The sequence below is a fragment of the Leiobunum rupestre genome, chromosome 1 (assembly GCF_980474605.1).
Source record: "Leiobunum rupestre chromosome 1, qqLeiRupe1.1.hap1, whole genome shotgun sequence".
Lineage (NCBI taxonomy): Eukaryota > Metazoa > Arthropoda > Arachnida > Opiliones > Sclerosomatidae > Leiobunum > Leiobunum rupestre.
The window spans coordinates 28,512,931-28,537,658 of NC_143384.1; the positions used below are offsets into that span (position 1 = coordinate 28,512,931).

Below are 24,728 nucleotides of genomic sequence, written 5' to 3' on the forward strand. Positions count from 1 at the left end.
TGACTTACATATGACTGAAAACTAATGCGTACTGAATTTAAGCCGTTGTCCTTTTGTTCTAGTTTTATTTATTTCGATAATTATTTCAAATACGTGAAATGGTTCTTGATATTTTTCATCAAATTTAATTACATCAGATAATACAATTACAGATTTAAACCTAAACTATATATATATATTCAGTTCTTCTTTAATTCTTTGGTGGAAATCTTCTTTGTTAAGCAACCCTTAAAGTGAAATAACAATGAATTTATAAGTCAGATTTATTTGAAAGTTTTATAGGAAGAATAAATAAAATTTTCAGTGTAAGAATAAAACCGAATATAATTTAATTATATTATGATTTCGAGGTTGACTTTATTTATTTGTAATGTAAATGGTTTAAAATTTGTTTTACCATTTTGCGTAGTTTTCTGTTGATCTACATATGATATGGTACATTTTGAAAGAATTGTAGTTTTTTTAATATTATGCAAAGTTTAATATTAAGCAATGATTGATCAGGTTTACTTTACCATGTCCATAGCTTTACAACTCTTGGGGGAAAAATTAACAAAGTAATCAAGATCTTTATTTAGAAATCTTAAATTATTACTTCAATTTCTTTTCCCTCTTGCTGTAAAAATTAAATTAATAGTTAAGAATAATAGTACAGTTTTTCAAAATTGAAGTTTGTACGTGGAACAACCTACTTCCAATTGACACGTTATGTTATGTTGGTCGGCCATCATCTAAAATTTCACCAATTTAAGTAATAATTCAATATGATAAATAACTGTTTTTTCCAAACTCTTTCTACACCTTTGAGCAGTCATGGTATTTAATTTTTTGTTCTTCGAACCACTGTCTATATAGTGCTATTAAAAAATTGTAAATACTGAAAAATACTTAGTCATTGCATTAAACAGTGTTAATGTTACTGTTTTCGCCACAGAAGAGTCCCAAAATTCTTAAATTGCACCCTTTGTAGGTTTTCTCGATTTCAGAGTTACACAGCGATAGCCAAATGACTATAGCAACGACGGCTCTAAAATTCATTGTATTTGTAACTTCGTTTTAGATATATAACATTAGGAATATTTTGCAATTTTGCAATAGCTCTTGAGATATTTGACAGAGGGCTTGTGTCAATTCTTAAATACAATGAAATTTATTCAGATGTTCAATACCTGTGTTTACTCTTTCAAAAACCCAGATTATATCGTGACGAATATATCTAACCAAAAATGTCACAATTTAAATTTTATATTGTATATATATTCATTTACATCAAAACGGGTCCGTTGTCATGCAGCACAGCTATTTCGGAAAATTATTAAATCCTTAATTTTTAATTGGTGTTTGTTTATTAGAACTCAATTTATTAATTTCACAATTATCGTTATTTTTTCTTGGTTTTGGAATGTATTATTCGCTAATAATTCGATAATGGCTACTCGGTACTCTGAAATAAAATCAAATGGACGCTATTCTTCACTAATATTGTAAGTATTCAAGGTATATGGTAATTTGGAATTTTTTAAATTATTTTAATGAGACGCAAAACATTATATTCTTGACAAATTTTGATCATTTGAAATTATGACTAGGTAGTTCATCGATTAATGGTAGACTTAGTTATTAGTACTAATTTTTATTTTTATATATGTACATTTTCGGTAAAATCTCATTTGGATAAAATGTACAATTTAAAATCGTTCATTTAATCCCGGGTGATTGCATCCTTTTTGTCTGTGCACCCAAATCTCGAACGCATGTTTTAATTTGCTATAAATAAACGTGTATGTTATTTTATTTAAATTCCAGGTATATGGCGATTAAGATTTATATTAAATAGGTTAAATAAAAATGTAAATATTACATAAACCGATAAAAAAATTGTTTATTTAGAACAAAGCCCTTAGAGGTTTGTTTTTCATGCTTTTGGTTTTAATAGATGGCACCAGTCTACGAGTTTTGCTGGAAAGTGAAGAAATACTTGGTGATTTATTACTGACTTTCTTCTGCATTTTGAGGGACGTTTTATGTAACAACTCTTAACAAACTTTAAACGCACAAAACCATATACTATTTCCATTTTTCGGGGTTTATGTATAATTTAAAATAAATAAATTTCAGATTGTTGATGCCAACTCATCAAATGTCGATTATTGAATAATTTACTCCTTTGAATTTCATTTACGATGTCAACAAAATTGCACTGGTGACATCAAAATTATTTTTTGAAAATTTCATGTCAGGGCTCGTATTTAGGGTACCAAACCTATTCTAAATGCTTGGGACTACCGAGTAAGCTTAGTAGGCTTTAGGCTGGGCCCTCGAGTTTTGCCAAAATGAAAGGGGTCAAGATCCGTGGGCCTAGGGGCCCTATACGAAAATGTTCGTCAAACGTAAGACATTCGACTTCTAAAATTTAAAATATTTCTGTAAAATTTAAAAAAAAAATAAAGTTTTAAAACTTTCTGTAAAAATGTATAATGGAATTTTCGTTATTATTGATAATTATTGGTTCGCCGATGAGTAATTTTGCGGCGTCGGGTACCAATCCGAAATAGTTCGTTCCCCAAGTTCTAAATATCAACCCTTCGATTGTATTATTTTGGGGAAATGAAACGTTGCGCGATGAGAATCGTGATTGCCGACGAGTTTATTTTCCTATTAATGCCACTATCGCCATCTGTAGGAGTTTGGAGGAACTAATCACAAAAAATACATGTACTTGATTTTTCATGAGATCCATCAGTTCGAATGCTCTGGCCAACAAAGGCTGTATCACCTACGGATTTTAAAGAAAATATTTTACTTTAATTTGTTGGTTAATATTTTGAATGAGTGGAGCCATCTATCGATGATTAGAGTAACTACTAACATTGTTTACTAACTAGAAACAATATTTTTATTTTGGGAAAAATAGAAAATCAGTACTTACCCTATTTTTAAGATCGTTTATGACCTACGTAATAAATGGGTTTGGGAAAATTAGTTTATAGTGACTTTGGGGAATATATTACGTGGCACAAACTTACCTTTTGCCAATCCTTCGTGCTCTGAAACATGAATTCAATAGTCTTAATATATTCAATATTAAGTATTTAAGTTGAGGTGTTTCCAAAAGTATATAATATATTTCTTAAAATAAAAGTATTCAGCTTTCTATCCTACTCATTTTATTGCCTTGAAGCATGTAACTTCGCAGGAACAATCTGATTGAAAAAAATTGGGTTCGGAAGAAAACAAAACCTCACATAGAAACTTTAGAAAATTATTGTGGAATCAATATGGCTTTTAAATTCGTAAATATCCCTATAAAGTATAATTTAACCGTTTCTCATAGCTAGTCTACGTAATACACGCGTTAAAATTGATACTTCACTTGTAAGGGTTATATTATTTACATCTGGTGTTAGTTTTTCTTACTCTATATTCGTTACAGATATTTTGGACGTCTTGGAAAAGTTGTCTGATCAGCTATGATTTTGGAAAAGAGATATTATTAGTGTTTTATTCTTTTAGCTACTGACTACTGGTTGTTGGCGTTTATAAAAACTGACTTACGCAGTACAATTCTCAATAATAAACTGGTACACTTGTATCAAAATCCGTTGCGTGGCTTCCAAAACAATTAATCTGTGATTGGATCACACGCGGTACTTCGGATACCAACAATTTGGTCGAGTAGGGATTTATTTCCCATAAGACCACAATTCAGACTGAAAATTCTACCGTAGGCCGGTCTTTTTGAAATGGGTTTTTTGGGAAATTTGTCAACTCGTTTTTAATAAGTTGGCAGGGCCCGTCGAGGGGACCGTATAGTAATTATATACAAGATTTAAAAAGCTAGGTACGATAGATTGTACAACTGGTTTATACTATAAACGTTCATGTTTAAAAAATATTATAAAGCCACTTATATCGAACATTTGGTAATAACCATAACACTTTTTACACCGAAAATAAATAACAATAATCAGCTAGGATAATACCCAAGGCACCACCTTAGGCCTAAGTCATCTAGCGACTTATTAGGCCTTTAAACAGGTGGCCGGTTAAAATGCGTAGGAGGGTGGTGGTAAGCCCTTCGTGATACGCGTGCCTACAGCTTTCTACACTAACTATAACCGTTAACCTCAACAAGTATTTATGGAAAGGGGAAACCGAATATCTCGAGAAAAACCCTTTAACAATGGGGAGAGATTTAGCAAACTCAACGCAAAAGGAGTATTTTCGGGTTTTCACCCAGTGTTACAAGTTGGGATCGAATCCGGCTCCTCTTTCTGCGAGGAGAAAGTACTAACCGCTCCGCCACTCCACATACGTTGTTACCTGAGACTACGAAAAGGGTCAGTATTTATCGTAATTTAAGATTTAGAGCTTCATTAACTGATCAGTAGTAATGCTTCCGAGGCCCAACGCCATAAGGGTACTCAGGTCAAAATATTCAGATATTTGACGGTAATCAGCTAGCCGGATGAGGTTTATCTTTGATATTCACCTCACCCAGCAATCTGATGTTAAATGATATATGATTAATGATCTCAAGTTACCGATCTCAACTCATCGGGTCTGATCAGATCTCATCAGATTTAGTTACCGGACTTCACGTTTAGTACATATAAATAATCTACAGACAAGAAAATCAAAATAAATAGAAATTAAAATTTAAATAATAACTTAATCAGGGATATGTAAAATCTGTACCATGGACACTGTATCTCTAACCGGACGGGAAAAGCTGTAGCTTCCACCAAAGAGTATAAAAACTACGTAACCTAGAGATATAATGACGGTCGAAAGCAGTAAAGGAATTTGTAGCAACCGGGGGGGAAGGCACTCAGTGAATTTGCACTTCAAATTTCGGTACCTCAGCGCCACTACGGCAGTTTTTAGTACAATAAATAATAATACCGGAGAAAAATGGCATTTACGGTGTTGCGGAGGTGCTAAATTTGGCATTTGGATATTTAATTGTCTAATATCTGTCAATTTAAAAAAGTGACAGTAATTGGTTACTGTTTCGTGATTTTTTTAATTGAAGAATAAGGCGTTTGTTTTCTAACCTTGCCAAGTCCTAAAGGTAGCCAAGTCCTTAAGGAATTTTCAAGAATGTTGAACTAAATCAAAATGATTGCCACTTAAAACTGCCGTAGTGGCGCTGCGGTACCGAAATTTGAAGTGGAAATTCACTGAGTGCCTTCCCCCCCGGTTGCTACAACTTCCTTTACTGCTTTCGACCGTCATTATATCTCTAGGTTACGTAGTTTTTATACTCTTTGCTTCCACCATACAAAATAACCTGCCGCCACCGTCTCTCTGTAAAGGGGGGAGGTTCAAGAATTTTGAAAGTTTCGGGCTGTCAAGGCCATATAATACGTCACGTGGTCGACAAAACGTTCCGTTTGAAATGGGGGTTTACATTCTTTCGAATGACCTTGACGGCCCTGCGAATCGAGTACGGCCGACTATTTCAGCTAATACGAAGTAGGACGCAAACGGACAGTGAGGGGGTACCTCTTTGAAGCTGCTTTTCCCGTCCGGTGAGAGATACAGTGTCCATTCTGTAACTGAGAAATCTGACAACAGCTCACCGTCTATCTCTTGGTTTAGAAACTATTTGGTTTGCATTTTGATTCAAATCCACTGATTTTATAATATCTGAACGTCAATGCGTAAAAGCTGATATTTGGTTAACCGAAATTATTATTTCCTCAATTCAGATAAGGCAACTGATCTCTGAGATTCGATTGGAAGCACCACGAAACCTAGGTTCTGTGAATGCTAAAGCGTGTTTCGATTCAAAAGTCTAATTATATACTTAATTTTATTTATTCAAGACGTCTCTAATAACTACCGGAAGAAAAATCATAAAAACATTGAGGTTAACGATAATAGTGAGTATAGGGAGCTGTTGGCTCGCGTGGCATGAAGGGCTTGCCAAAATCCTCCTACGCATTGTAACCTGACCACCTGATTTAAAGGTACTAGCCTAGCTGATTGCTATTTCTATTTTATTAGCTAAGTCAATTCGAAGTAACCACTGTGCGGAGGAGTATTGATTTCTGTACACATAGTAATTAAAGGGTTCCATTAGCCTCGAAAGGGGATGACAGTGGGGGGGTGAAATAGCACTACTTTTTTAAAGCGGAAGGAGACAAATTTTTGGTAATACGAAACTTAACATTTCACGGAAATTCGGATTTCGTTCGCAACGGACGGAGTTTTTGTCACCTGGTCCTAGTTTGCTTTTATTGGAATTAAATTAGAATTATATTTTAGATTTTTAAAACTGGAATTTTTTTATCAAAACTTTTTAAATATAATTTGGCACACCATTGTGTGTTCTTAAGTAAATTTTTTTTTAAATGTTATTAGTCACACGCCGCGACTCGAACCAGCGCCAATCCGTGAGACAAAAGGTACTGTTACGATTACAATGCGCAACGGGAGATGTCGCCACTGCGTCTAAAAGATAGGATCTGGTTTTTCAACGACTATGCATTTATTTCTAATTTTATCTTCAAAGTTTGCAACGGAACCCTATATTTCGCGATTATTAGCGTAGCGGGCTTCGGAGCTTTCCTGGGTTTATTTTAGGCTACTGAAAATATCCTTATTTTCAACGGTATATACCTCATTTCAAAAACAAATATACCTGGTATTACCTTGATATCAAAACAAAACCTAGGCCCGGACTGGTTCCTTTTGGGGGTGCTCTGAAGAGGGGCCCCCTTACCGGGCGGTGGGATGATGGTAGGAAATAAAAATCGAAATGCTTATTTATAGAACAAAAATTAACGTTTAATTAATTCATTTGAAACATCAAACGCGTCTCTAAGGATCTTTACGGTTAATGTATTATAAGCAATTTTGGGCCGCCTTGAACCGGGGCCCGGGGGCCATCGGCGATCACCGACCAGCCGTCCTGGCAAGTCCAGGACAGTAGCTTAAGCAAATTTTTAGAAACCTTACCTGTTGCGACTGGCAAGTACTAGGCAGGGTCATTTGTCGTACGCTATCTAATACAGCATGAAATTAACAGTGATAAGTTAGAAATTAAATAAATCAATATTTTTCTCCGTATCTTAAATAACTTACTGCAAGTTTGATCCACTCTTTTCTGAGTTTCCTCCCAACTGATCTGAGTGCCACCAGAACCGGACAATCCAGGATTTAAGCCACCGGTTGCCCCGGTATTGGTCTGCCTGCGATTGCCGTTCCCAGATAACCCTTTTTTTCTATTACCGTTACTTGAGGTGATACTAGGCTTTCTATTACTATTACCATTATTGGGGTATACGTTGTCTTGATTATATTTGGTATTACTGTCTGGATTTGAATTTACATTTCCCTCGACCTCACTATTTGCATTTTCGCGCCTTCTAGCCGCTAGAGCTTCGTAAACGAATAGCAAGCACAACGCAATTATCAAACCTTTCATGTTATTCATTCGATTGCGTACTGGGTCGGGGTAAATGCTGGTATATCTTTTATATAGTTGATTTTATAATGAAGCCAACACCGTTGAACGTCTACGTGAGGGGTTTACAAAACAATGTGGATGATTAAAAGCTCACGTTAAACACGGACTAGTATCGGTCAATTGTTTCAGAAGTTTGGTTAAACAATGGAGGTTATTTTAGTTCGCTTTGTTTAAATAGTATAATAAAGTAATTAGTTCCATTATGCGTAGGTTTTTCCCCCCGGTTTATTGTAGACTCAGGTTGGGTTATATCGAATATCAATGTGTTATCGTAAATGAATACTAAAATATCCAAAGTTTTGGATAACGTGAGAAGCTTATCAATTAAATAATAATGTGACAAAGAAATAGTTTAATTTCATATATTTGAAACACATTTTATGGCGAATTTAATTGTTTTTTGCTTTCAATATTAATTTTAATGGATATGGTCTGTGGGTAATGACCAAAATGGGGTTCACACTTTTAAAAATTTTGTTGATCAACTTGTCTGCACTTTCATTGTAATTCCAACTAACAAGGAGACGACACGAGGTCATAATCACCGATTTTGTTCAAAGTCGGGTTTAATGTACATCACCATGTAACTTGAAAACCTGCAAGGGAAAGGTTGCGACGGGCTTTCGTTTTGCCATGGCAACCGAAAACGTTTTTGACAACATGATTTGGAATTATTTCCATTGAAAATAACATGGGACTCTGAAGGATTTTAAGGGTCCCACAATTGACCAAATTGCATTTAAAAACTTGATTATATTTAATTTTTAAAATCAATTTCACTTTTTAACGTTTTCATTTTTTAAAAGGTTTCACAGGGGGACCCTTAAAATCCTTCATATTCCCATGTTATTTTCAATGGAAAAATCCCAAATCATGTTGTCAAAAACGTTTTCATTTGCCATGGCAAAACGAAAGCCCGTCGCAACTTTTCCCTTGCAGGTTTATTAAGGTACATGGAGGTGTACACTATACCCGAGTTTGAACAAAATCGGTGATTATCACCCCGGGTCGTCTCCTTAAGTTGTTAGTGCATAATGTGAAAATGAAAATTTGTCTTGCAGCAACAAAATTTGGCTGAAGTTCCGTTTTCGCACTGTGCAATTAGTTAGGTGAATTAAAACGGATAAAGAAGTTGACCCATGAAAATTTTATAAAGTGAACGAAGCTTAATGCACATTTTCTTAACTTGGAAATCGTTCATATAATAGGTCTGGGGGATTTTTGTTATAAGCATTACCAGAAGATAATAACATATCTCTTACTAGAAAAGTTCCCATCTAGACAATTCAAGTGAAATGTACCTTTTCAGACTAGACGAAAATTTCATACTTTCACAACGTAATTTGTTATAGAAACTTTCTATCTGCTGCATATCGCCCTGTACTATTATTTCTTCTGAAACGTCTTTTCAAAATTTCACGAGCATTATTAGCAATTTAAGGAAATGTATACTTCTATGGTAAGATATACATGGTGTTCATTAAAAAACTAAAAATGATAAATAACTTGTCACATATATATATATATATATATATATATATATATATATATATATATATATATATATATATATATATACAGGGTGTCTTCATTTGATCGGCCCAGGCATTTTACTATACCTTCTAGAAACGTGAAATTTTCAGAATGTACTCTCTCGGGGGAGATCGTTGTTATTTCTGAATTTCAGAAAAATCGTGACATTTTTCACGGTTTTAGAATTTGTAGTTTTTGAACGCTAGGTGGTAGACGAAAAGATTCAATGAGTAAGTTGTAGAGAATACTCGAAAACCTTTAATGGAGCTGGTGTGGTCAAAATCGTACATTTTGTCACTGAAATAATAGGTCATGAAAAATAACAAGTGGGTACTACCCAAATGTTTTTACGCCTCATGTTATTGTAATTTAAAAAGTAATTGAATTGTAATGACATTAACGTGGAAGTTGAATATTTCGAACAAAAACTTGGTTAACTTTAAAAAATCTTCCTAAAATGTACTTTGTATCGAATAGTTTATTTATTTTATTTTAATTTGGTAGAATGTTTTGATTTCTTTTACAGTCCACTCGAGAACAAGATGAGTAATTTTTATAAAACTGGGAACAGCCAAGAAACGTATTTTATGTTTGAAGATTACTAGTAATAAAGTTACGTATTTTAAAGCAAATTGATCATTGAAGACAGTGAGAATAGAATAATAAGCAAGAGATGTCAGCATTATAGAAAGCGATCATAGTAAAGGTTCATCCAATGAAATTTGTACACAACACTGCGTTAGCGTGTTTAAAGGTCGGTACCTCAGGTTACCAATATTTTATTTTTTCTAAAATTTATATCTCACCTGCTATATTAATATCGCTTTGACTACTGTTTGGTGTTAGGAGAGATATAGGTCGTTCTTGAATTAATTTCAAGGCGTCTGTTTTCAGAATTCCAAAAAACATCGAAATAATATCACGTATAAGAGAATTCCGTATCACGTTTTCTGTAGGTGGAGTTTTGTAACAGTTTCTTTACGATCCATAGATAAAATAACTTCGTATATAGATAGGAAACTTCAATGGGGCAAACTGACTCTCACGAGATTGCCCTGACATCTAGTGACTGCGCCAGTTGGCTGTGTTCTCAAGAGCGTAGAACGTATTGAGGAATTTGAGGTCGGAGTTTTTGGGAATAAAGGTATTTTGCAAGGCAAATGTCTTCAAATATACCAGAAATAGCGTTTAAAACAAACGTGAAATCTTTACTGGATGCTATTTCTTTAGTGCTATTTTTTAAATTTGCTCTCAGTTCAAGAAAAAGTACTTTGAATACATATAGCTCTCTTAAGCCTTTGCAATTGGGAGTGCGTCACACCAAGGTTCTAGTACGGACTTCGTGTAGTGCGAACTTCACCAAATAATATTATTCGGGTGCCGCCACCAGATGTCGGCCAAAACTCTGGCGTCACTTCTACAACATGAAGTTTCCTATCTATATACGAAGTTATTTTATCTATGTTACGGACTCTGGTGAAGACCCAAAACATTAGAAAGAAGAAATCTCCGAAAGAGCGCGAAATATTTAAATACAAGAATTGTAATTCTAAGCCAAATGTTCGTATTATCTTCAGGTAAACTCGTGTCAAACTATAATTCTTATCTCGTCCGTACTATTCGCCTTCTCTTAAGCTTGGAAGACTAATTATTTTGTGGAAGTTAGTGTTCGTAAGAGTGTGAAATGAAATTTTCGCAACCTGACTTTTGGAATCAACCTATGGTCATTGTAAAATAAATTATGAAACAATTTTGGAAAACTGGATCAGTTTTATTCTTTCGAAACAATTTTTGGTCAAAATTTGTATTCTTCAAATCGCGTAAATATGGCGATTTTTAACTCGGTGGAGGTCCTTTTCGTTTTGGCATGCAATTCTAATTGCCAAAATTAAATAATATATTAAACAAAAATTTAAGTTTAAGCGTTTTTACAAATTGCGTTACCTTTATATTGTCGTTACCCTTAAAACTGTCCATGTTCTGTAGAGTACGAAATTTATTTACTTTTTATGTAATTCATAAATGATATTAAGGATAATAACAATGCACTCATGTTTCTAAGAATATGGGACTGCAGAGAGTCTCTACCCACCTTCACATATTTTGTAGTGAAACTTCGTCTGCTTTTATAACTTACCTTCATTTTGTGATTTGAAGCAGACTAACTTTCGCTCAGAAGTATGAGACTGCGGTAGTCCTTATCCTTAGGCACTTGAATGCATACTTAATGTGATGAATTCATTTAAAATATAGTTATACATACCGTTTTGAAAGATGCGCAAGCCTAGATATCAAATTTTTTAATTTCACTTAAATTAATACGTTTTATACTATGTCAAACATTTTTTTAACTCACAGCGGTGGCGTCTTTATTAGCCTAAAATTCCCCAAAAAATCAAGTTTTAATTTCTGATAGTAATTTTATTTAAACCTAAAATTGTAACTGTTTGGCCTTACCAAATATGTAGTGCACACTTTCTTATGGGCCGCAATTAGAGGTGCTAGTGTCTGGAAAATTGTTTTTCAATTAATATTTTAATTAAGAAAGATTAAATTAATTAGTTAAATTTATAGAGGACACTCAATTTTATCGTGATGAATGTTAAACAATAATTGCAATAAAATATAACTCGTGTAAGAGAAATATTAAAATGCTATACGAATTATAAGTAAACATTTTAAGTACACATTGTAATAAACCGTCTCAATCTTTTGTTTAACAAGCTCATCTGGGTATATCTATTATGCTATGATGTGCCAGAACGTTATGGGCGGCCATTTATCAAGCACTATTAATCGGTCAAAGAATTTCCCCTTTATACATTCATTGGCTGCCAGTGAAAAAGGGTGAAGAGATAAACCTCTATTGTAGTTGCTGAGAGTGGAAGGAGGTGCCCACTCGCCTGATAGGATAACTGATCCTAGTAGTCACTCTGATTTATTGCTTAAGCACCAACCAATAAAATAAAATCCTATGCACTTACTGTTTGACAATCGGATGACATTTTTTTCACGTCCTGTTCCATTTTGTCTTCTCCTAAAATATACGAAATGAACTTAAAACTTAACTACGAGTTAGTACGGTTCGCCGTTTACCGCTCGCTGGACACACTCTGTCCAAATGTTGGGCATTGCACGGTGGAGGTTTGCTGAAAGCGACCGCGACCAACGACGCTAAAACACTCAAAATAACGATAGCTTTCATTGCGAACTATAGCGAATGTAACGTTTTTAATGTATTTCTATTTTAGATTGAACTTCGTGTATTTATAGATTTCAGTACGCTTTCAATCTTAGGAAATGGGCGGGTTAATTCAATAGGATTTTATTTCCATTGTATGCCGCGCTTTTCAAACTGGTTTCCATTGTTGAGTGGAAATATTCTGTTCAAATATATGTGATTGATTGTTAGATTCGGAAATATTGATTTAGAAAGTGGACTGCTCTTGTAAAATATCTGTCAAGGTTTTTACTGACGGCGAAATGTATGTAAATTTATTCAGATGTGTCTGTTGTTTTGTTAGATATTAGAGATAAGGTTGAATTAAACAAGGTTTCTGTACGTAGGAAGTCAAGATATAAAAAGTATCGTCGATTTAACTTTTTAGATTTCGTCAATAAGTACTGGAATTCATTTCTTAAGATCTCATTTTTATAAAACATAATTTACGTGTCGCTTTTTATTCGTTTTACATACCGAATCAAGCCTTATAATAAAGTGATTACAAAACTGATTACAAATTACGACTATACCCAAGTTCCATACCCATTTAACAGGTGTTAAGGAGGTGGTTAGCTCCTGGAAAACCTAAGATATTGTAGATTGCAAATACATAAAAAAGATGGCTGTAAAATGGCGTTGAAATTATAATAATTCTAGAATATATTTCGTTGAATAATTTTTGGTAACTGTTGGATTTAATTTAAAACCAATACGATAAATTTGTGACTATCTCTTTTAAGCGAAATAAATTCAAGGTAACCTTGAATTTTGCTTTATTATATGATTGTTTCACTGCGTTTTGCTATTTTAACCACTATTCTGGTATTAAGAAATCAACTGCTTTGTAGAAATCTATTCATTGAAGTCGGGTTCACACGCACCTTCGAAAACATTTTCCATCATTTCGATCTCGCGGTGTTTTTGATGAAATATGGCATGCGAAATATAAGACGTGATATGATCTTCCCTACAAACAGGCCGCCATTTAAAAATATCTAATTACCTCATTTTCAGGTGTTCACTATGTCAAATTCAAATTCAAATTGTTTTATTTATTTTAGTGGTTTTATGTATCGAGATATTTTTTCATATTTTTTCATATATTTTAAAAACTTCAAGTAAAAAAAATATCTTAATGTGGTTCCATATCAGGTTTTAAGTAGTATTATGACACATCACAGTAAAAAAATCCGTAACTTTACCACCTTTACCACCCGAGCATCACGCGATTTACCATTTTTTTATTCGTTAAGTTGCGGAGACGCAGTGCAACGTATATTTTAGAAACCATTCAAACGAATATACACGTGCCCTCGGCAACAAGCGGGTTTTTTGCCTATAAACATTTTTTCCAATAGGTATTTTTTTAAAATAAAAATTATGTAGTCGATAATATAGTTCAAGGCACGTGTATTTCAATTTTCAGAGCTGTTTACCAATTCCGAACAATTCGGGCGTTTTTTGTAACTATGCGCTATCATTACTGTTCATATGACATTATGATTACCACTTTTCCGAGTTTAAGTGTGAATGCGGCTTCAATACGGCGTGATGACATATAAGCCTCGTACACACTAGACACTTTGGAACCGTTTTAAGAAAGAAATTTTTGCTGTCGATTTTATTTATCGTATAACTATTAATACAGTTCACATCAAAAATTTTCAATTTTATCTTTCAAAACCATTTCAAAACGGTTCCAAAGTGTCTAGTGTGAACGCGGCTTTCGTCTTTCGAAAAGAGTATGTTTATAGAAGTGCAGGTGTGCAGTAATTTTCGGATTGCCTTTCCTAATTACATTATATCATAATTCTATGATATTGCTATGGGAAGATATTTGAAAACTCTTCACAGAGTGATGCCGTGATCGTAAGAAAATCGACCCCTAACGAGAGGCTGTCAAAGTTTGGTTATATATCATTCCAAATTTGAACTTTATATGTTGAACTGGTAAAGTACAACTTAAGAAACACTCTACATGTAAGCCATTGTCTGGGCGAAAGGAGTTGAAACGTAACATTGGATAGCGGTCTCTAACCCTTTATATGATATCAGTGCTTAAGGCGATGTCTATATAAACCACTTAAAATATGCGCCAAGATGTCCTAAATGTAAAGTTAAAAGGAACCACCAATGGACTGCATTGCTCACTGAATTTACTAACTCTTTTCATAATGTCCGAAGCTTTTGTCGGGGTTAATGGTTAGACCAAACTGAACGTGACCGTTAAAGTTTTATAAATAAGCCATCCTGAAGTTCTACAGTTAATAAAAAAATCGCTAAGCCTTTTCCAGAGATGACTGTTAGTAACTCATTTCTAAGACTCCAATATTTTCAGAAAGGATAGCTTATGTCTAGCCCTAAGTTGGCCGTACTATTGAGCTGGCAGTCTTGTTAGAGTCTTCTGCCAGAAAATGTTCCCACTCTTCTCTTTGAGATCGTTAAGACAATGTCTCTTCATTTAATTAACTAACTTATCTAACTTTTGTATATAGATTAACGAATTAAATGCTCAATATTAATGATCCAGATCGTATTTATTCAACATGGTAACAGAGCGTGGTTAATTTCGTGAGTTATTGAGCGTTTGATTGTTAAGCCTTAGGTAGCCTAAGCTTAGACCCATCGTTATTGCAATGGCAGAGGCTATTATGAATGAAGATTGAGATGCCTTTATGCCTATGTATGGCTTGTTTTGAATTTATCTACGGCTGTCAACCAATGTTGATAGTGAATATAACGATCGCACCGCTATTTATAGTGTTGCGTAGCGCCATCTTCAGGATAGTCGGTAATAAAAACTTTCCTCATTGCATATTACCACAAGTTAATAAGATTGCTCCATAAGTTTTTCACTTTGGGGATTGTTTTCATCACAAGCAGAAAATATCCCCCTAGTGAGGCGCTGTTAAAGGCTACGGAAGGAGCATGCGGATGAAAAACGGCGACCAAGCCAGAAATTCAGTCTGTCTTGTGAATAGCTCTCAGTAAAGCCTTTGCATGTGAACAATAGGAAGTGTCACACTTTTGTAAAATATTATACACTTATGGTATAGCTTTTAGTAACTACTTCTAGCAAAACGCGATATTTTATTATTTTTGTTTATTTCTTATTATCTTAGTTTCTTACGCGTTAAAAGATATTAAGAAAATTATCACTTAAATTTAAAAATATATATAACTCAATCGATGGAAGGAGATTATTTACTGCAGAATAGAATACGGGCAAACGTTGAGAGGAACATAACAAAGCTGCTAATATTAGAGCGAAACGACCTCAAAATTGAGAATGGGGATGAGGAGTTAGAGGCGTAGATGAGGCGAAGGCGTAGACGAGTCTAAAATGAGAACGAGCGCGTTCACAAGAAGCAGATAAAACTGCTCATGGCTTTAAAGATGGATCGATGGTTCTAAATCTTGTCGCGGGTGGTGCTGATATCGGGAAATCTCCTATAATTTTACTTGAAACAGGTCTAAATCCCGTCGCTGAACCAGAAGTATATGATACATCTCTAACGAGAGATTGATCAATCTAGCTGCTTTCGTTTTTAAAAGGCGTTTAGGAAAAAACAAGTTGGCAAGCCAAAATATACCTCTCCTCGGAAGTATGGTCCCTAGTGGTATTAATTTCTCGACACGACCCCCAAAGATATCTCCGCAATTCAGAGTTATTTACGAAAAACGTATTCTCGGTTCAAACCCTGCCCGGTATAAAATTTTAATTTTAATTTAAATAATTGAGACGAAACAATCGAGTTTAATTTATTCAGAATATTATAAATTAAGTAGTTACAACAGCGAGTTAGACTTACTAAAACAATGCACAATTGAATTTAACCCTTTTTACAGTACATGTTTATCAGTTGAATATAATACTAAGCAAATTTTAATGAAAGAAACATCTACAGATGGTATTTGTATTTTTCTCGCTTACGAAATACTTGCCGCATCTTTAACGCTCATTTTATTTCAACACTCGTAGACTTCCAGTTGACGTTGTGACACATACCGCATGAAAAAGACCAATGCCGTCCAATTTCCAATAACATATAATGACTCGCACACCCAGGAAATCATTGACTGCGTTAGAAATCGTAGATATCCAAATATCCACACCAAATATATTTACAAGAAGCAAAAACCTTACCATCAACAAAGCACAGAGAGCCACTTGACTAACCGCCAGCTCTTAAAGCAATAAACGGTAAATTATCGCCTTTGAATTAACACAAAGTGGACCACCCACAGGGTCTACCCTTTAACCCTCTTATCTCGGCGACTGCGCTAAAACAAGATTTAACCTTTAAAATTTCATTCGTAAAAAAACCAGATTAGGCCTTCATAAATTCATTAATAAAAAAAGACTTTATTACCTATTATGCTTACGATGCGAGTCTTAATTTCAGTGAACCTAAGCAGCTATCGGTAGTTCTGTGGTAGAGCGCTCGACCGCCAAGCCGAATGGTCTGGGTTCGAAACCTGGGTGGCGCATTTGTTTTTAATCAATAGAGAAACGCTAAATTAGAATTTCTTCGATGCAATAATTTCAATTTCAATTCTATTTCAATTAAACCAAAATTTCGTACTCTATTAAATACGCTTCCGATAAAGCTGAAGGTCTAAATTTCAATGGAGAGTGACAAGTGTCGGTGGTTCTGTGGTAGAACGTCCGCCTGTCAAGCAGGAGGTCTCGGGTTCAAATCCCGCCCGATGCGATCGCAAATTGATACTAAGACGAATAACGTGTACAACTGGTGGAAACCCTGCCATTGGACGTTGAGAGGTAGCATTACACTCAGCACTCGGTCCATCCCAAAGTCATTAAGAAAAAGTTGGAGAGAAAACGCCCATATAAACACAACAGACTCAACATGCACAACCATCAGAACACAAACACAACAAATTCAACACTCACAACCTACGCATAAACATTACAAAAATGTAATACACCAAACCGTCACGACGGTGAGCGAAAAAACATCATCCAAACCAAGCCGCAAATGAATCCGTTAACGCTCACCGTCACACGGTGGTTTTGCCAACCCTTCGAGAAACTGCGAACGCAGTGATTACACTTTGCACCGAAAATGCGAACGAGTTCGCAGGCCTGACAGAAGGACCCACAGACCCACAGACAGACACGGTGGTTGTATAACCCCTCCTAGGGGACTTTGTCCCCTCGGAGAGGTAAAAATAGTGCGAGACGTTACATCATTACAAATTCAAGACCCTCCGGCGGAGTAATATAAGTTATGAAAATGTAGATATGATTTGATGAGAAATAAGGTCCATTGGAATACTTCTCTCGTAACAAATATATGAAACACTCAATTACAATGAATCATAGAAAGAATCGACTAATCGCGTTACCGTTAATTGAGATATATCGTTATTTGAACTAAAATAAGCTCAGTACTATTGTATTCTAATGAAATAGGTTCGTCTATTTTCTGGAAATCAATGGAAATTTTTTATCCTTATAAGGTAAAGAAATAACTTACGTTCGCGAATGATTTATGTGTATACAACTGTATAAATGCTGTTCAAACATATCGCTCACCATTTTTCGACTCGTAGAAGTAAAACCTATTATAACGTAATTTTTAAATCTTCTACATTACTCCGTTTAAAATGTTAGTTCAGGCTTTGTGTAGGGCCGAAAACATTTGTTTATTCCACGTGAAATATTTTTTAGATATTTGTCATAATTTTTCGTAAAATTAAAAAACGACCTTTCTTGCGTGTATAATATTATGTTTATTATTCCGAAAAAATGTTCACTGATAAAATTAATTACATAGTTAAAACTAATTTACATATTTTAATTATCACTTATCAAAAATAAAATGTGTTTTTATTTGAAATTTAATCTTGGCTGAATTTCTTTCCATGGGCTTTTTCGTAGGCTGCGCCGAAACAATCCTACAATTTAAAATAATAAAATTAATTAGTTCAGTTCCAATATACAAATATTTTAATAATTTCGATTATGTTAAGTTAATTACCGCAATGTGTTTCTTTGCATCCGCATCCAACTTTTTAATTTCCTATTGTAACAAAAATGTTTTTTTAATTTTAATTGGTAACCACTCGCTAAATATACCTATATAAGGAAAAGTGGTTTATTTTTAATTTATGAACATACCATAGCAATTTCAGTGCAGGCCTATATGGTAAAGAATAGGTTTTAATCTTGAATTTTCCTTTATTTTTTGATAATTTAAATTAACTGTACCTTTTCAACGCCCTTTTCTGGATCGGTTTCAGCCTAAAAAATTAAAATTTAATTTATTGGGGTTTCAATTATGATTATCAGCTAAATGCAGTCAATTACTTTGTAGTCTGAACAGAATTGGTCTCTTTTGCTGGTTATGTGTTCTAATTCCTTTCATTAATAATAAAAATGATGGTTTTAATTACATTATTAAAATAATTATCTTTCAAATGAAAATACCAACTCACTTTCGCGCATTTGTCATCCAACGCTTTCAGAGTTGCGGCTAAAAGTAAAATATAATTATAATAAATAATCTTGAAAAAGGTCGTCATTCAATTCTTTAGTTTCTTTCTATCTTTCCCAATTTTCGTTTAAGCAATAATATAAAATATACAAGGTGTTTCAAAAGTTTATGGAAATTTTTTAATGAGTTGTGGGGAGTTGTTTTGAGAAGTATTCCTGTTTTTTTTTTTGTTTTTTTTTTCATTTTCCCACGATGAGTGAAAAGAGCGCCAGAAAGCTTCCAAGTGTGGCCTACTAGCCCCAGGAAGTAGGTTGCATCAAGAGCAAAACCAAGCAGCAGGGACTTTAAATACTTTTTAAGTTGACTGTTTTACGTTGGTTACCTAGATTTGTTTAAAGTCCTTTTTTACCTACCACACGTAACCAAACCTTAATGTTCGCATTTCCCTGCTGCTTGGTTTTGCGCTTGTTGCAGCCTACTTACAGTGGCTAGTAGTCAACACTTTGAAGCTCTCTGGTGCTCTAGCACTCTTTTAGTCCATCGTAAGAAAATGGGGAAAAACAGGCAAACTTTTCAACTCGCCCCCTACGACTCCTTAAAATTTTTGAATACACTTTTAAAACACCCTGTATATATATTAACACGCAAAAACTGAAATTAAACTAGAAGTGGACTGGTCATGTGAGCAAAGTAACACGGGACCACCAACAAATTTGGTTTTGGTTTTAAATAGTGGTTTGTGGTTGAGATGGTCCTTAGCCAGCCAGACTAAGAAGTCGTCAATCCGCACCTAAGTAAAAGCAGCAAACTACGTACTTCCTTTATCTCCGCATATTTCCTCGTCCAAAAATTTCTTGTCGCATTTGTATTTAAGCGCCGTAGCACCCACAATAAAGCACAAAGCGGCTAAAGAGAGGACGAAAAACTTGGATTCCATTTTCGAGCTTGTTTAGTCTTTACTGACAACTCAGTAATGCGATCGACAACCAAGCTACCTTCCTTATATACGGTGTTTTTGATACCCCGTCAAATACCTTTGGACTTTTTGGGTAAATAAGGCATATGCTTTGGCCGTTTCCTGCCTGACTTGAAACAATGGCGAGTCACGACATGTTGACTATGTCGTTTCGCAAACGGGAGGTTCGTTCGGTTTTTCCGACGGTTTGTCACGCGATGATATATATATCAATTATTTTTTACGGTTATCAATAAGGTTATTACACTTTTAATTAATACCGGAATTAATGCACCTTCTTCTGTGCTCTTTTACATGTAGGTTCATCTAAGCTTTGCCACCTTGAGTCGTTGTTCGGAAGTATTTCGTTAGTTGGTGAGCTTGTACCTTGTTAATTTCATATTTGAACAGCGGGTACGCTATATCCAATTATCTTCGTAATAAATTTAATTGGTTCTCGATAATTACAGTCTGTTTTTCCTTATGACTAAAGTTTTGAAAAATGAATTAATTTTTGAGTAAAAAAATTTACGTTATTTTGGATATTAATTAAAGTACCCGACCGGCATATGATTTTAAATAATTTACCGCACTGTTTCCGGAAATAAGACTGTAAATAATGGTGTATATGATTGGCCACATTTAAAATCTCGGAAGGGAAGAACCTACTTGATTTTTAGCTTGATTCTACAAACCCCGATGTGACCCTTTTAAAGGGCTGTAACAGCGTTGGGATTTTAGTTATTAAAACCAAAAAAGTGAAGTTTCAAGATAGACCCCAACATTGATTATTTTACGACTATAAACTTGTAACATTTGATTCGCACGTTGATCAATGAAGGAACTGTACGCAGTTGAAGTATCTTAATATTTAATTAACAATTGTTTGTTGGATTTTAATGGTAAAGCTATAGATTCACTATTAGCAAACCACGTGGACAGTTGCGTAGGGACGTTTAAGAGCTTCGCGGGGCAAAGCAGTTTGAGCCCGTCGGTCTGAGGGGCAGTCCCTGGCGTTATAAAAACAGACCCGATTTAGTAATTTTTGTATTTGGAAATTGTTTAGATGGATTTAAATTGATAATAAACAGAAAAATAGAGGATATTTTAGTAAGTTTCAAATGTATTATAATACAAAAACAATATTTCTTAAGAAAATTAGGGACCGTAGTTAAATATAAGCCGTTCCTACCTTAATTTCAAAAAAAAAATATAATCGAACATAGAGTTGAATTGGGGAAGAAATTACATTGGCTTCCTTCCCCAACAAATTGTTTGGGAGGGGCATTTCCCCTTGCCCCTCCCGTTTCCTACGCCGGCGCACGTGGAGAGTCTACGATATTTCATTGGCTCTCAGCCAAATAAGACGATTGTCACATCGAATGAAACCCAAAAGCATAAATTTTAAACGATAGCATAGATTCATTAGAACTTTGAGTAGACCTCACATTTGATTTAGACAATAGTGAAAATTGTTTTTAGCCAACAAGAACGCGAAGCTACATGGTTTTGATAAAAAGAAAGTACGAACACATTTCGACATCAATCTCGAAAATGGCGACCAAAAGAGTAAATATTTTTCACGATTTTATTTACTTCGTTTTTTTAAGACCGATTTGTGTTAAAAAGTTTAAATCAGCTGACTGTTTCAACTGAATGAGCCCGGGATTATGTTGAATGTAAGTTTTTAAGTGTATTAGTGTAACGAATTCCGTTACCTTCAATGATTAATTTCACAATATAACAACATTTTAGTTACTAACCAACATTTCATTGTGAAAATCGTGTTAACTTGGTTTCGTTTGGACATTATGATTTATTATTTACCAAGCCAGTTTAATTGCTTTAGACCTTCAGTGCAAAAAAGGTTTTTTTTACCGTAGAACGAAAAATACTTCGGGTCTGCCGAAAGATTCCACTTGATGCAGGCATGGAGTCTACCTCCTAGTTCATTAACCCAATTTCAGTTTTTCCTCTGCTATATTACTGACCATATTAAGAAGAAAGCAGCTGTTAACCAACGCGTAAAAGGTTGAGCAGTAACCAATGTTGCCGCTACAGTCTAAATAGGAAAATTAAACTATTGGAAAATGAGGTTTCCGATAGTACCAAGTTAAGGAATTGTCAGAATTGATATCTACAGTAAAGTCAAAGGGGCAAACATATTTGCGAGTATTGGCGACGGTGTGGAAAGGTCCGCCAGTTTTGGCAACCATATAAATAGGTTAGCGAAATTAACGACCGTGTGGACAGGTCCGCGAGTTTTGGCGACCATGTGGACAGGTCCACGAGCATTGGCGACGTTGTGGATAGGTTCGCGAGTTTTGGCGACCGTGTAGACAGGTCCGCGAGCATTGGCAACCATGTTCTTATGTCCGCGAGCATTGACGACCGTGTAGACAGCTCTGCGAGTTTTGGCAACCATGTGGATATGTCCGCGAGAATTGGCAACCATGTGGATAGGTTCGCGAGTTTTGGCGACCGTGTAGACAGGTCCGCGAGCATGGGCAACCATGTTGTTAGGTCCGCGAGCATTGACGACCGTGTAGACAGATCTGCGAGTTTTGGCAACCATGTGGATATGTCCGCGAGAATTGACAACCATGTGGATAGGTTCGCGAGTTTAAGAGACCGTGTGGACAGGTCTGCGAGTTTTGGCGAGCGTGTGGATAGGTCCGCGACTATTGTATTATTGTAATACAGTATGAATTAGAAAAAATTGTCGACATGATTCATTTAAAAAATCCTTTTTGTTTGGTTTCGTGTTCGTGCTCTTCTGTTGCCCATGAATTTTTAAACTTCGTTTCTGTACCTACATTTTTATGCATTTATTTTTTTCCCAAGTAAAGTAGCCGTTTACATTTTAAATGATTGCTCAAGACGTTCGGTTGCTGAAAGAGACCAGCCTTTTTACATCCGACATTTAAAGCTCTTCTCAGATCTATGAACCCAATAAATCCTAAATTCCCTGAATTGGTAGCACAATCTCCCAAAGTTATACATGGCTTACTACTAAAGCGAATCGCAAAATGTAGTGGAAACATGCAAGGTAAGAGACACACGGGATACTTTCAGTTATTGACACGGTTGATTTCACTTAATTTTTCGGTACGTAAAACCGTTTTTAAAATGGATCAACCTATAGGTGTAAGAACATTTTTACCTCTCCGAGGGGACTTTGTACCCTAGGAGGGGTTATACAACCACCATGTCTGTCTGTCTGAGCTGCGAACGCGTTCGCATTTTCGGAGCAAAGTGTAATCGCTGCGTACGCAGTTTCTTAGAATCAGAGAAAATGTTTTTCCAAAAACGCCCTCTTTTTGCCATTGGGTGTAGTATAATATTTTCTTAGGCTGAGATTCGAACCTGAGCCCTCCTGTACGACAGGTGAGCGTTCTACCGCAGAACCACGGATACAGTAACGTTTCTTTGAAAATTAAAAACTCCTCCGAGGAGAGGTATATTTTGGCTTGCCAACTTGTTCATTATAGCAGAAATTACAGGTTTTGTTTTTTAAAGTATCATTTGCAAGTTCATTGGATCAAAAATTTATATCCCTCGACGCAAGCCACTCATCCCGACAAAAGGCGCAGCAATGGGGCGACCAATTCTCACTTCGCGCACAGCATTGAGATAGAGAGTGGATGATATAGCTACTCCAGCCGACACCCTTCGGAAAGAGCTCCTTAACGGCAATGATGGGCACACAGCGGTCCACGTAACCCGGTACAGCTGGCATCGGACACACGGTGTTGCCCCAAAAGGCCGAAAAACAGGACCACCGCGCCATCGTACGGAGACCCGTCGCCTCACAGCAGGCTACCCAATCCACCGAGGCGGCGAGTTTGCACGGACCCTCTCCGTTAGCCTGAGCCGAAACTCAGTTTCCAGCCCCTACCTGACCGAAGTCGGAGGTGGAGATAGGACCATTAGATCAGAGCTAATATATCCCAGTGCGTCGCACCGCCCTTATTGGTTACAAGAGCCGGACCCCGACTCTCACACGTTAAGGGCCCGTTTCCAAGTTCAGTAATTAATTACTAATATACATTTTTCTATCTAGTTTTGTAGTCCAGAAAAACTAACAGATACCATTTCGAGAATAAACAGTAAGGCCCTAGTCGGAAAGGTTTTTTGATAAACCTTTTCTTATCTATCGACACAAAATGGCGAATGATTACCTGGCGATACCAGCAACATCGGTTGCGGCTTAAAGGGCATTTTCTGCAGGCACGAACTTTATCACCCATAAAAGGGGAGGTCTGCCGGAGGACACGGTAACTGCCATAATGTCATTTAAGGTTTGGGGAAAGCGCTTTTATTATATAAAGTTCAATTTTTCTCATTTATATAGTTATTGAAAAATTTAAAAAATAAATTATTCTAAACAATTATTTTTGCAAATTATATATTGGTTTTCTGCAGTTCATGTTTCATTAAACAATATTTCAGGGCATAATGATAAAACTATATGTTTGAAAACAAACCAATTTTATTAATTTTATCAGAGGAAATACTTATATGATTAAAAGAAATCTATCGTAATCAAATATTTTATGTTCGAATAAGGAAACTGCTTTAAGCAATTTGTTAAATAATATTAGATTTTAACATATATCTGAAAAACTTTCGTGGATAATGAATAAATAACGCAGACCTCTACTCATACTCGCCTCTGGTTAGAAAAATGTACCGTAATACAGTGCGAAAACCTTACTAAATATTCAGATTGAATTGAGCATTTGATCGTTAAAATTCCGGACCAGTGTTTTTGGCGTTAGTCCAACGTTTTAGTTTTCCTTTTCCTCCGAGGTTTTCGGTTGACGATTAGCGCGTAGCCAAACTCGACGGTAAACAACGCGATGGAGAGAAGGATGCCGACGAACCACGCTTTGAGAATGGGCTCCAGAAATCCAAGTGTCGTCGCTTTGGGAGGGATTATAAATGAATCCTTGTGCAGCACTTGACGAAACTGTTTGTGAAACGTCTTTACTTCGGCCATCCGTCTTTGTCTTGTCTCGACATATTGCAAAACTCTGAAACAGAAATAAATATTGTTTCCTGATTGGCATAAAATTT

At 35.4% G+C, this 24,728-nt stretch overlaps 3 protein-coding genes across 3 annotated transcripts; all 3 read right to left on the reverse strand.

The window, feature by feature from the left end:
- Window positions 1–1,698: 1,698 nt before the first annotated feature.
- On the reverse strand, window positions 1,699–7,435 carry LOC149962050 (uncharacterized). Its single transcript, XM_090164383.1, has 7 exons — window positions 7,093–7,435; window positions 6,967–7,013; window positions 3,418–3,468; window positions 3,027–3,047; window positions 2,930–2,953; window positions 2,720–2,776; window positions 1,699–1,767 (listed from the first exon to the last, which is right to left on the reverse strand). The coding sequence occupies exons 1-7, from the start codon at window positions 7,433–7,435 to the stop codon at window positions 1,699–1,701; spliced, it is 612 nt and encodes a 203-aa protein (XP_090020509.1).
- Window positions 7,436–10,760: 3,325 nt separating this feature from the next.
- On the reverse strand, window positions 10,761–12,230 carry LOC149962051 (uncharacterized). Its single transcript, XM_090176082.1, has 7 exons — window positions 12,107–12,230; window positions 11,995–12,047; window positions 11,468–11,518; window positions 11,367–11,387; window positions 11,274–11,294; window positions 10,955–10,990; window positions 10,761–10,885 (listed from the first exon to the last, which is right to left on the reverse strand). The coding sequence occupies exons 1-7, from the start codon at window positions 12,213–12,215 to the stop codon at window positions 10,847–10,849; spliced, it is 330 nt and encodes a 109-aa protein (XP_090032208.1). The 5' UTR covers window positions 12,216–12,230; the 3' UTR covers window positions 10,761–10,846.
- A 5,775-nt stretch (window positions 12,231–18,005) lies between these two features.
- LOC149962052 (uncharacterized) lies at window positions 18,006–19,653 on the reverse strand. The gene is made up of 7 exons (XM_090176238.1): window positions 19,511–19,653; window positions 18,696–18,733; window positions 18,568–18,618; window positions 18,469–18,501; window positions 18,379–18,399; window positions 18,239–18,280; window positions 18,006–18,155 (listed from the first exon to the last, which is right to left on the reverse strand). Exons 1-7 carry the CDS (start codon window positions 19,629–19,631, stop codon window positions 18,099–18,101), a joined length of 363 nt encoding a protein of 120 aa, XP_090032364.1. The 5' UTR covers window positions 19,632–19,653; the 3' UTR covers window positions 18,006–18,098.
- Between the last annotated feature and the right edge of the window lie 5,075 nt (window positions 19,654–24,728).

Bases quoted from the DNA above. Each gene is read 5' to 3' on its own strand.
- LOC149962050 (XM_090164383.1), bottom strand. From the start codon at position 7,435: ATGAAAGGTTTGATAATTGCGTTGTGCTTGCTATTCGTTTACGAAGCT. The intron at 7,014-7,092 runs GTAAGTTATTTA...ATGCTGTATTAG, and splicing joins AAGAGTGGATCAAACTTGCA to ATAGCGTACGACAAATGACC. The intron at 2,777-2,929 runs GTAAGTACTGAT...TAAAATCCGTAG, and splicing joins TAAACGATCTTAAAAATAGG to GTGATACAGCCTTTGTTGGC.
- LOC149962051 (XM_090176082.1), bottom strand. From the start codon at position 12,215: ATGAAAGCTATCGTTATTTTGAGTGTTTTAGCGTCGTTGGTCGCGGTC. The intron at 12,048-12,106 runs GTAAACGGCGAA...CGTATATTTTAG, and splicing joins CAGAGTGTGTCCAGCGAGCG to GAGAAGACAAAATGGAACAG. The intron at 11,388-11,467 runs GTAAGGCCAAAC...GGGGAATTTTAG, and splicing joins AAGTGTGCACTACATATTTG to GCTAATAAAGACGCCACCGC.
- LOC149962052 (XM_090176238.1), bottom strand. From the start codon at position 19,631: ATGGAATCCAAGTTTTTCGTCCTCTCTTTAGCCGCTTTGTGCTTTATT. The intron at 18,734-19,510 runs GTACGTAGTTTG...TTTTACTTTTAG, and splicing joins AATATGCGGAGATAAAGGAA to CCGCAACTCTGAAAGCGTTG. The intron at 18,502-18,567 runs GTAATTGACTGC...TTAATTTTTTAG, and splicing joins AATTCTGTTCAGACTACAAA to GCTGAAACCGATCCAGAAAA.